This window comes from Mustela nigripes, chromosome 14, assembly GCF_022355385.1.
Source record: "Mustela nigripes isolate SB6536 chromosome 14, MUSNIG.SB6536, whole genome shotgun sequence".
NCBI lineage: Eukaryota > Metazoa > Chordata > Mammalia > Carnivora > Mustelidae > Mustela > Mustela nigripes.
In genome coordinates, this window is record NC_081570.1 from 8397760 (window position 1) to 8409573 (window position 11814).

At 55.7% G+C, this 11814-nt stretch overlaps 1 protein-coding gene across 1 annotated transcript; it reads right to left on the reverse strand.

The window, feature by feature from the left end:
* Positions 1–1232: 1232 nt before the first annotated feature.
* KIAA2013 (KIAA2013 ortholog) lies at positions 1233–7424 on the reverse strand. Its single transcript, XM_059375603.1, has 3 exons — positions 6217–7424; positions 3426–4279; positions 1233–1913 (listed from the first exon to the last, which is right to left on the reverse strand). The coding sequence occupies exons 1-3, from the start codon at positions 7247–7249 to the stop codon at positions 1896–1898; spliced, it is 1905 nt and encodes a 634-aa protein (XP_059231586.1). The 5' UTR covers positions 7250–7424; the 3' UTR covers positions 1233–1895.
* Between the last annotated feature and the right edge of the window lie 4390 nt (positions 7425–11814).

Genomic DNA, 11814 nt, shown 5'->3' on the forward strand with positions numbered 1-11814 from the left:
GACCTGAGTGAAGACAGATCCTTAATGGACGGAGCCCCCCGGGCGCCCCTTATTCCACCCGCCAGCCACGCACCTGCAGTGGCCTGCCTCGTCTTCAGTCCCTCCCGCCCTCTGGGAACAGGGACCAGGTTCAGAGGACACCTGGGAAGCTCCCGAGGGGCTTGCACACCCGCAGGGGCCCCCGGAGCAGGTCAGGTTTACTCGAAGCCTCTGCATGTCCCTCCGAGAGGCGTTACTGGACAGCGCAGGGCGACCCGCTAGGCCGAGGCCGTCTACATTCCTTCCCTGTGCAGGGTGGCCCCTGCTCCCGGCACGCACCTGTCATTCTTGGGGCTCCTGGGATGGGCTGCTGATGCCATGGCCACGGGGAGCGAGGTTGCTCAGGGGAGGAAGCCCCCAGAGGTAGGGGTGGGGGGGAAGGAGCCGCACTGCAGCCTGGTACCCCCGGCCTAGATGGCCTGGCGGCCTCCGCACCCCAGGTGGCCTCCTCTGTTCTCAAACCCCCATCCTCACCTCCTCTGGGGGTGGACGGTCCCCAGCACGCGGGGAGTGCCCGATGCCGTCCCTCACAAGTCGTTACTGAGACTCCAGGCGTTCAGGCTGAATTTCTCGGCCACGGGTACGTGCGGTTCCCTTCACCTCCAGCAGGCCGGGTTCCGAGCTAAAGAGCGGGGGTGGGGGTGCTCTGAAGTGGGGCTCTTGTCCAGCGTCTTCCAGCTTCACGGGACCGCTGCCGGGCATGCCACACCCTAAGCCACACACCCAATGGCGCCCCACTAGTTTCCTGCTTCCCTTAATAGGCAGGCCCACCGAAGACTCATGGGGGGACGAGGAGGGCACAGCTGTCCGGTGTGGAATGGGAGGCACGTGGGGCCAGGGCGACTCCTGGTGGAGCTGGACATGCCTGTTTGTTCTCTCTCCCGGCCCGCAGTTGTGAGCGACAACATTCAGCTGGTGACAAGGAGACCAGGCTTCCAGGGTGAGTCGGGCTGTGGCACCTGTGACACAGGGACCATGGCCTAGGTCCTGAGCCCCCCCCCCCCCGCCCCAAGGGCGAATAGCAAGGAGGCGACCTCCCATCTCCTGAAGAGTTAGACATGGGGAAACAATCTGTCATTAGGGCAGGGCCAGGTGGCTGGTCCTTCCGCCTCAGACACCAGCCCACCCCAAAAGCCTGGTGATGGAGGAAGACCCCACGGCTCCGGGTTTCAACCACACACAAACCGGTCATGGAAGTTTGAAAGAGATTTATTTAAAAACAGAACAAAAAAGAAGCTTTGGTATTTCAAAACCCAACAATCATCGATCACTAGAAAGTTAAACACCTCCAGTAAAGCCCAGAAGTACAAAAAGCACAGATCTCCACAGGCTCCTGATGAGAGACAATGTGCAAACCCAGGGTGAGCCGGGACCCGCCCTCCGCACAGGCCGGGTGGGGCGGCCCGGGTCACAGGTCACCTCCGCCACTCACTGTCTCAAGTGGACGCCAAAGCCACCCCGCCAGATCCCAACAACAATAAATTAAAAATTCAGTTGAGAAAGAACACATTAAATTAGGAAGAGAACACAGTTTTTCCTAGACACGTCTTTTCAAAAGGGGGTCTATGTCCTGGGACAGAAGAAAGGGGGTGGGGAAGCGGAAGGAGTGAGTTCAATTTCAAGTATTTTCCATCTAGGTTCATTTTATTGAGTCGAAAGCTTACAAAAAGTCCACTGAGCCTCCCCTCCCGCTCCCCGAGGCCGACTCCTGAACATCCACACGCGCTCTGCGTCACCGGTGTCCCCAACAAGGCACAAAAGGGTGGGTGCTCTCAAAGGCTCCCTGTTGGCGCGGCAGGACTGTCAGTGCTGGGCGTCTGGTGCAGACGGGGCTGAAAGCGGGGCTGTCGGCGCGCTCAGACACTGGGGTCCTCCTGTTCAATGAGCAAAACAGCTTGTTACTCTTCACCACCAAGCTGGGGAGGCTACACGATTACCAGGGGGATCAGAGGACGGAGATGACCCTGGTGGCCCCCCTGCCCAGGCTCCGATCGGGCTCTGCAGCCACTCCTGGCCCAGGGACGTGCCACAGCTGCCGTGGAGTTCATGGCCTGGACACCTCCGCGGGCCCACGCGGTGTTTGCCGGGCTCTGGTCTGCCGTGGCCCAGCTAGCCCGAGGAAACGGAGGGCCGGGCGGGTAGCACCCCCAAATTAGGGGTTTGGCTTGCCCCCATCCTGGATCAGGCGGGGAACCCAAGGCGGATGGCTGTAGCCAGAGGCCCACCAAGCAGCAGTGCCTCCCTCAGAGGCTGTCAGCCCCTGTTCTCATCCAGCTCGGAAAGATTTTTCATGTGACTTTCCGTGTGTTCGTCAGGTGAGAGCTCAGACCTGCCGCCCACCCCTCCCCCACTCCTTCAGGCTGACTGCTGCTGCTTCTCAGCCTGGCCTCGGGCCAGAAACTAGAAACCAGAAGGCACAGAGCCCTCTGTGGAGGTAAGGAGGCATTCCTCCCGAGCTGGCGCAGGCTCCTTAACCACTGAGAGCACAGATCGCGAGCTCGTGCATCTCTCCACTCACTGGGAAGAAAGCCCAGCTCCCTCTGAGGGACTTTCTCCTGCGACTGCTAAGAATGGACCCCCTTCTGTTCCCGCCCAGGAAATCCGGGCAGCGAGAAAGCACAGGGGACCGGCTGGCAGGGCAGATGAGGCGGCCTCCCCGAGGCTGAGCCTGATCCCCAAGACACATTTCAGCTGAGAGTCCCACAGCGGCCGAGCTCAAAGTCACGGCTTCCTGGGGGCAAAGATGTTTCAGGAAACAGGGTGGGGAAGGATCGTGCCCTGCACTGACGACATGACCCCCTTAGCTGATGCACAGCGAGGGCAGTGAACGGGGCCCTCGGGGTGAAGACAGGGCTCCCCCCAACTGCAGCTTACACGGAGGCTTGAGTCAACGTAGGGCCTCGTTGCAATTCGTAAATGCTGCGATTTACTGGGGCCGGGAAGGGACTGTCCCTGGGAGGCCAGCAGACAGCTACCCACCACTGGCCTTCCTAGGGTCTCCTCTTAAAAGTCACTTTCTGACATCCTCTCTAAACATACTCCTCTCTGTGTTGCCGGCAGAGGGCACTGGCTTAAAAGGGGACCCCAGGGACGCCTGAATGGCTCAGTTGGTCAAGCGTCTGCCTTCGGTTCAGGTCACAATCCTGGAGTCCTGGGATCAGGCTCCCTGCTCAGCGGAGAGCCTGCTTCTCCCTCTGCCTGCTGCTCCCCCTGCTTGTGCTAGCGCGCTCTCTCTCTCACTCTTGCGCTATCTCAAATAAACAAATAAAATCTTCAAAAAGATAAAAAGGAGGAGACCCAGTACGGCCCGGGCCCTCCCCTGCGCTGAGCTCCGGACAGAACACAAGGCCGGGGCCCCGGGCTCTGAGGACACAGGGGCTTTATACCTTACTCCTGAAGAGGGGCTTGGCCCCAGGCCCACAGTACTCATTGTAGATGAGCTTGAAGAGGAAGAGGTGGAAGAGGGTGATGAGGGAGGCCACGCTGAACCAGAAGAGGAAGGGCAGCCCGGGGTCCTGCTGGGCCATGTGCTCATCGTGGGCCAAGATGGCCTTAAGGTGCAGCGTGTGGCGCAGGTCCTGCAGGTGCGTGAGGTCGGTGGAGATGTACAGCAGCGGCGTGATGGGCTGTGTCACCATGACCGGGAAAATGTGGCCCTGCGGCGCCGAGGTCAGCTCCACGGGCTCCTCCAGGCAGCCCGCCTTGCACGCGTAGACCTTGACGGGCTGGCCGCGCGGCTCCACGGACACGTGCAGGTATGGCTTGCCCTCGGGGTCGGCGAGCACGGCCAGGTCGATGTGGTCGTTCTTGTAGCGGACGCCGCGCAGGGCGTAGCTGTTGTGCAGCACGTCGGGGTCGGCCTGGAACTGCAGGTGGTTCTCGGTGAACTGGAGGCCCCCGAAGCTGAGCACCATGCCCTGCAGGATGCCGGGGGCGCCGACCCGCACCAGCCCCTTGCAGCCGCGCTTCTGCAAGGTCAGCCTCCACAGGTCGGACAGCTGCAGGATCTGCGGGACCGAGGCCAGGCGGCCCGGCCACAGGTTCTCGGCGTGCATGGTGGCGTGGCCGCTGAAGCAGTGGTCTTCGTAGTTGAGCGTCGACTCCATCTGGTCGCGCTCCCGGTGGCTCAGGCCGGGGCTGAGCAGGGGGGCCGGGGAGCAGGAGAGCATGTAGTACAGAGTCAGGTTCACGGTCAGGCCCGAAGGGGTGTGGGCATCCGTGATCTTCTTCATTTCCACACCTGTAATGCCACAGAGGGTGCACGGTTAAGGAGGAATGGTGTGGCCGGGAGGCCAAGGTCATGACATGAAGAACAACAAGAGAAGGAAGCTTTGGCCTCGAGGAGGCACATGGCAGCTCCGGTCTCCCCCGAGGAGGAGACAAAGTCATTCAGTTTGACCCTGTAGGCCTGAAACCTAAAATCCTGCACAAAGTGGGGCCTCCTGCCAGCGCCCAGAAGAACACAGATGGGGCCAGGACATGGCCAAAGTCAAGCCCTCTGTCTCCAGAACACAGTCACCAGCGCCCTGGCCGTCTCAGCCTGCTCCTTGCTAACATCTCGTTCTCACGCCCTGTAGCTTTAAGTAACATCTGAACACCCGATCTCCCAAATCTGTATGAATTCTAGACTCAAACAGCTAGCTGCCCTTTGGGTGTCTCCATCCGGATGCCTGACGGACACTTTGAACCCGACGTGGTCTGAACTCTTCCAGCTCCAAGCCAATCCTCCACCAGACTATCTCCAGACACTTGCTCAAGCCTTCCCCACAAATTCAGGAGTCACTCTCAAATTCTCACGCCCCACGCCCAGTCCATGCAAAGTCCTGCTGGCACCACCTCCAAAAGTAATCAGAAGCCATCCACTTCTGTCTCCACAGAGTGGCCACAGCTCTGGTCCCAGCCACCCTCCTCTTCCACGTGGGCTCCTGCAAAATCTTCACGTGGGGTCTCCGTGTCCCACTTTCATCCCCTTACAGTCTGTTCTCTGCACAGAGCAGCCAGAGGGGGCCTTACAAATGTACAGCTGGGGGGTGTCTCTGCTTGTTTTCCATCCCACACGGAATCAGATTCACCATCCTCACCAAGGTCTACAATGCCCTTCAGGATCTGGTGATCCCTTCGCCAGCAACCTGCCGGCTGCGCTGGCCTCTCGGCTGCCACCTGCCGGCCACACTGGCCTCAACCACACCTGCTCCTGCCCGAGGGCCTCTGACCCGCTGGCTCCCTCCACATCATCACTCGGCTGCTTTCTTGTTATTCAAGTCTGAGCTAAGTGCTTTCCCCTCGGTGTCCCCGGCAACTGGGGCTAACCCCACTCTCCCCTCACCCTCCAACACGTATTTTTAACTTTACCGAACTTTTTATTCCGACAAGTTCCCTTCCTTACTCATTCAGATTTTCACTTTTCTAGTATCACCTTCCTCCCATCCAGAATCTGAGCAAGCAGGAGAACAGGAACTCTGTTCTAATTCACTTCTATACCCTCATATGGGGAGAACAGTCCCTGGCAAGATCCAATCAATTCTTGCTGAGAGGATTAAACACACGTTGAGCAAGTAAGCGTGGGAATGGAGACAACAAGCACCCTGGAAACCAACATCTCTCTCATCTAGAATAGGATTTCCTTTACCGCAACAGTCAACGAGGGAAAGAAGTTTTCATTTGACCTGCCCATTCCAACCTGCTGGAGAATACGTTCCATTCCCTCCCAGTGGAAAGGTGCAGCCACTCTGGCCAAGGCACACTTCAGCCGAGTGGGAGCCCTGCCTTGGGGGCGCCTGGGGCATGTGACTCTTGATCTCGGGGTTGTGAGTTCAAGTCCCACATTAGGCACAGAGTTCGCTTAAAAACAAAGAAAAAAGCCCAGGCCTGTCACCAGCCAGATTGTGGGAAACTCAGGAGAGAATCTGGGGACAGCCAGGCATCTCTCTGCCTGTTGATTTATCCTTTAAAAACTGACCCCCACATCCATTCTCAGTATCAGTGCTCATCTACAAGAACAAGGAACAGTAAGACCTGTCTTTCACACTCATTCTTTCATTAGAATCTCACATTAGACCACCCCACTACTCCCCTTCAGTGTCCCCTTCGTACACTTTAGCGGAGTATCTCCATAGTGGCCCGTGTACTCCCTGGTGTAAGGTGTGGACTATGGACCAGGAACTGGCCAGGCCTCACCTGGGCTGAAGAGCTGAGCCCAGAGGTGCTGGTGGTCCTGAAGGAGCTCAGCCGCCGGCATCTCCAAGAGCTCCAGCATTTCCTTTCGGGCCAAATCCTGGAGCACCTTGAGCTCCTTGGATGCTTTGCTTTTGAGCACCTGGGGGCTAATGGGGCCTGAAACATGCACCACCCACAACACTGTCTCGTCCAGTTGTGTCTTGGGAGCCACTTGGAGCCGGTTCACTAGCTTCTTGGCGGCCACCACCACCAGGTGCACCAGCCCCGTGGGAAAAGGCGGGGACCGGCCTGAGTAGAGGAGGAACTGATGATCTCCCACCTTCTCCAGGGTACTGGTGAAGGCTCTGGGGACCGGGCCGGCAGTGGGCCCCACAGTCTGCAGCGCGGCCACCCGCTCCGTGGGATTGTTGAGCTGGATACGCTGCAGATAGACGTGGGGTCGGCCCCGGTGCGCCAGAAAGTCCTCTTGCAGAAGCACGCAGTCGCGGCCTGATCCTGTGACCAGGCCGGAGGCCGAGGCGGGCCCGGGGGCGGCGGCCGCAGGGCCAGGACCCGAGGTCCCAAGCTGCAGGCAACGCACTCGGCGCAGCAGCCCTTCACGTAGCAGCAGCACTGACTCTCCCGCTTCGGAGAGCGCACTGAGCGGGCGCAGCTGCACGAAGGGCACGAAGTCTGGCGCCACGGCGGGCTCTCGTTCTCCAGGAGTCACCCACAGCCGGTTGGCGGCCACGTCCAGTGCCAGGAAGCCGTTGGCCACCAGGGCCGGCACTCCAGGGCCCAGTGGAACAGCCTCGCCGCGCTCCCGCAGGCCGCGCCAGGAGCGGGTGGCCGCCTCCAGGCAGGCAGAAGGCTCAGCGGCGCCCGACTCGCCGCGGGACCAGGGCAGCAGGTGCAGGCCGCCCGCGGCCCGCCGCGCCCCGGAACCGGCGAACCACAGAAGCAGCAGCAGGAGGCCGAGCAGGCAGAGTAGGCGGCGGGCCCAGCTGCTCGACAGGAGTCCCGGCAGCCCCTTAAGCCGCTGCTGCAGCCACATCGGGCCGCCAGGCGCGGCGCGGGGGCGGCCGCCGGGCCCGCCGCCCAGCCCACCGGCCCGGCCGCCCGCGCCTCACTCCCAGGCCCGGACCGCGGCGCCCACCCCGGCCCCTGCCGTAGCCGCCCGCAGCAGCAGACACCGCCGCTTCCTCCTCCTTCTCTGTTTCCCCCCGCCGTCAAACAACGCCGGCCGTCAAGCGCCGCCGGGTCTTTTGCGACACGCAGGAAAGGAGGGGGCGGAGGGAAGAGGCGGGGCGGGCCAGAGAGAAGGGGGCGGAGCCACGGCCAGGACGCGCCGGGAGCCATCCCGGCTGGACCGTAGTATCCCGGACAGATAAAGCGCAGTCCTCGAGAGGGCTGGGGGCTGGGGTGGATATTGGAAGCATCCAACGCACTTGCAGAAAAGAAAAAAATACTGAGCCAGCCAAACTGAACACGTGTTGGGCCCAGTTTGCCACTGATGGATTCAACAGCCCTAAGAGTAGAAAATAATAAAAAGGAGACTTTTCTGTAAAAATTACGATCCTCCCTGCAAAAAAATATAGAGAAGAAAGGAGGAAAGGAAAGAAGGAACGGACGAACGATGCAAGGTTGGAAAGAAAGAAAGAAAGAGGAAAGTAACCATTGTAAACTAGACTTTTTAGGAAATATTTTGTTGACAACTCTTCCAGACCTGTCTGGCTGCACGTTCAGCATATAGACACACGAACCCAGCCCAGGACTGTCCATTTCTCTACCACACCAAGTCGTCTTTTTGATGTCACCCTGAGTTTTAATTCACGAAATGACATGAGACATTAAAGTCTCATTATTTGAAAATGCCTTTAAATTGTGAATTATCAGTGCAAAAGAGAAATTTTTTTTTTTTTTTCTGGGGAAAAAATTCAATACGGGCACAGGGGCGGACAATGGAGCAATTGTTTCCACTTTGGATTCAGGACATTCCAAAACCAGACAGTGCTTTTCAGTTGTCGAAAATTAAACAGTCATTTGAGGTGGCTTCCTGTGGGCTGTGAGCAGACACTGATTCATTTACCGAGTTGGACTGCCGGCGTCCTTTGAGAAAGTACCTGTCCAGGTGATGTTTTTTTTTTTTTTTTTTTTTTCAGGGTTATTATCAAAGCATAAACACAATTTTTTAATAGTTTATTTTTTTTTTTTTTAAATAATCTCTTTACCCAATGTGGGGCATAAACTCACTAGCCCGACATCAAGAGTCACACACTCTTGGGACGCCTGGGTGGCTCAGTCGGTTAGGCCACTGCCTTAGGCTCAGGTCATGATCCCAGGGTCCTGGGATCGAGTCCTGCATCGGGCTCCTTGCTCGGCAGGAAGCCTGCTTCTCTCTCCGCCTCTGCCTGTCACTCTGCCTGCTTGTGCACTCTCTCTCTCTCACTCTCTCTCTGACAAATAAATAAATAAAATCCTTAAAAACAAAAAAACGAGTCACACACTCTTACCACAGAGCCATCCAGGCACCCCTATAAACTTCTTAATTCCCACCTGGTTCACAAACCCTACAGAATATGTTCACGGAGGTGCAGGGATCCATGACCTACCGTTAGAAAGATAGGCTCCATCTAATGCCCCCTTGGGAAGGCAGAAGTCCTTGGGTGGCACAGTGTGGTGAGAACAAGGACCAGGCTTGATTCTAACTATGAAATGGGGATGACGAGAGAATGTGCCTCTCGTGTTTTTGAGGAATAAATAAGTTTGTGCAGGCTAGGAATGCAAGGTGCATGACACATAGTGAATGTTCAGTAAATGTCATGCTACATAATTACATTTGCTATTACAATCAACTATGTAATAGACATACACCTTGGCCTATTATGTGAACATTCCAGAGGGGAGCAATTCCTAGAAACAGATTCCTGGGTCGAAAGGAAGCGTCATTATGTGCTCTTCACTCCCTCGCCACCCTCCCTTCCACCCCGGGAGGGAATCACAGCCCAGAGTCAACAACAGAACCACAACAAAGGGTGCCTGGGTGGCTCAGTCAGTTAAGCGTCTGCCTTCCGCTCAGGTCATGATCCCAGAGTCCTGGGATAGATTCCGGCATCCAGCTTCCTGCTCCATGGAGAGCCTGCTTCTTCCTCTCCCTCTGCCCGCCGTTCTGCCTACTTGTACTCTCTCTCTGTCAAATAACTAAATAAAATCTTTTAAAAAAAAAAAAAGAACCACAACAAAGCCAGGGGCCAAGAGTATGGAGGACCCTGGCATCAGGCTTTCTGGGTTTTTGAATCTTGGCCTTACCCCTTGCTAGCAGGTCAGCTGACTTCCCGGGGCCTCAGTTTCTCCATCCATAAAGTGGGGGTTATAAAACAGAGTAGGATTGCTCTCAGACTTCAGGGACACGGGCATATGATACATTTTAGCATACTGCCTGGCTGAAAATACCCATTCACCATTTTAACCTATTAAGAGCGCTAAGGAGGGGAAGGGTGATGTCTTCCCCTCTCCTGACCCCAGCTATTCTGTTCCTCTCCCTAGAAGCAAGTGTCATTATTTTCCACTCACAGAAACTGTAGCATATAATATACACCGGTATCTCTCTATTTTCACTTAATAGTGAACAGCTTGGAAATCCCATCCTTAATTGCTATTAAAGGGGCTAAGTGCCAGTGGGTCTGGCTGATGGATGTGAACAGAGAGGAGGAGGCTGAGGGCTGACTGGCAGCGGGGTGTGGCAGAGGCCAGCACCTTTCCCTGGCTCAGGCTCAGCTAAGGAAATGAATAAAAGAAGGAAAATGAGAAAACCACCGCCACCCCTTGGCACCAGACAACGAACTGCCTTCGAGGCCAGCAGTCCTCTCTGCACCTTCCCAGGGAAACCAGAGTCCTGCGCCTTTAACGGTTCACAACACGTGCAGCACGTACCAGCAGTAACATCTGGGCAGCAGCCACCGCTGGTTAAGGAGACAGACTCTCGTTCTGGATGAAGTTTGGACCAGGTTCAAGTTCCAGCAATCTGGCAAAAGCAGCAGAAAAAAGATACAGAAGGAATGGAGGGCAGGCTTTGCCACGGTGAGTCCTTTCTCCAGGGAAAGCCAGCAGCCTCCTGGATTGATTGCCTCTCCCGAGTTATACCGACTCTGGGCACGTGGACCACGGGTACCCCACCGCCCAGGGATTTTTTTCTGTCCACAGGACCTGACCATAGAGGTTCTCCTTGGATCCCAGCAAATGGGGGAGCTTGAGCGTGTTCTAAAGCTGCCTCCCTTACCGTGTCCTGCATCAACTGTGTGATGTCAAGCAGGTTGGTTCGCCTCTCTGGACCTCAGTTTCCTTATTTCACAGATAGGGGCAATACTGCCCAACTCACAGGGCTGCTGTGAACACAGAATGAGAAAGAGCTTTGAAGATTGAGTCAGCCAACATACACGCTCATTCTCCGCCCCTCTGCCCATCCCTCCATTTCCTTCTGGAAGGATCTGGAATTTCAGTCTGCATCCTCCTGAATTCAAAAACATCCGGTGGATTCTGGCACCAATCCTGTCCCCAGCTGCAGATACTCCCCACCCTGGGTCCCAGTTGGGAGACTGAAGACCTGGATTGCTCTCACGCCTCTTTACTTGCCTTATGACCTTGAGCTTGCTGCTGGGCCCGTCAACCATCCGTAACAGAGTAAATCTCTGTACAATGAGATGATCTCTAACGTTCCCAGGGATTCTACCTATCTTCTAAAAATAACATGTTGGTTTTGTTTGGATTGTACAAATAGGATATATTATTTGCAAAAGAAAATTGTAAAAACATTGAAAAATATAAGTAGGAAAATCAAACTACCAGGAAATAATATGTGCAATATATAATTATAGATGCATATACAATCCCACGATCTGCAAATAATCACTGCAAACATTTGCCTGTCATTTGCTTCTAGCACTATCTCTATTATATCCACAAGAGCATATTCTTCTTTTTTTTTTTTTTTTAAGATTTTATTTATTTATTTGACAGAGATCACAAGTAGGCAGAGAGGCAGGCAGAGAGAGAGGAGGAAGCAGACTCCCCACGGAGCAGAGAGCCCGATGTGGGGCTCGATTCCAGCACTCTGGGATCACCACCTAGGCTGAAGGCAGAGACTTTAACCCACTGAGCCACCCAGGCGTCCCAAGAGGATATTCTTTTGAGTGGGGTCATAGTGTATGTCCTTTCTTTGCACTTACACTTAGCAAATGGTAGAGGATTTCGCTTACTGAAACAGTTTGATTTCTCTTTTCCCCAGAACCTAGGCATGGCCCACTCTGCCTTGTTCAGTAACACCCTCCCCGTGTCCCCTCTCTTCACCCAGGGGTTGGGGGATGGTAGCCCCTGCCCATCCAGAGTCGCACCCACCACCCTTCCTCTGGAAACTAATGTCCTGGAAGGAGGCTCTCAGATTTGTCTGAGCGCCTTTTCCAAGGAAGGGAGGCTGCCTTTCTCTTCCCTGGCTGCCCCTGGCTGACATCGGCTCGGGAAGCCCTTGTTCTAAGAAACCCTTAAAGTGTTTGATGAGCTTTGAAGACTCACGTTGGTGAAAAACCACTAACCTACCTTCCTTCCTTGCTTGCTTCCTTGCTT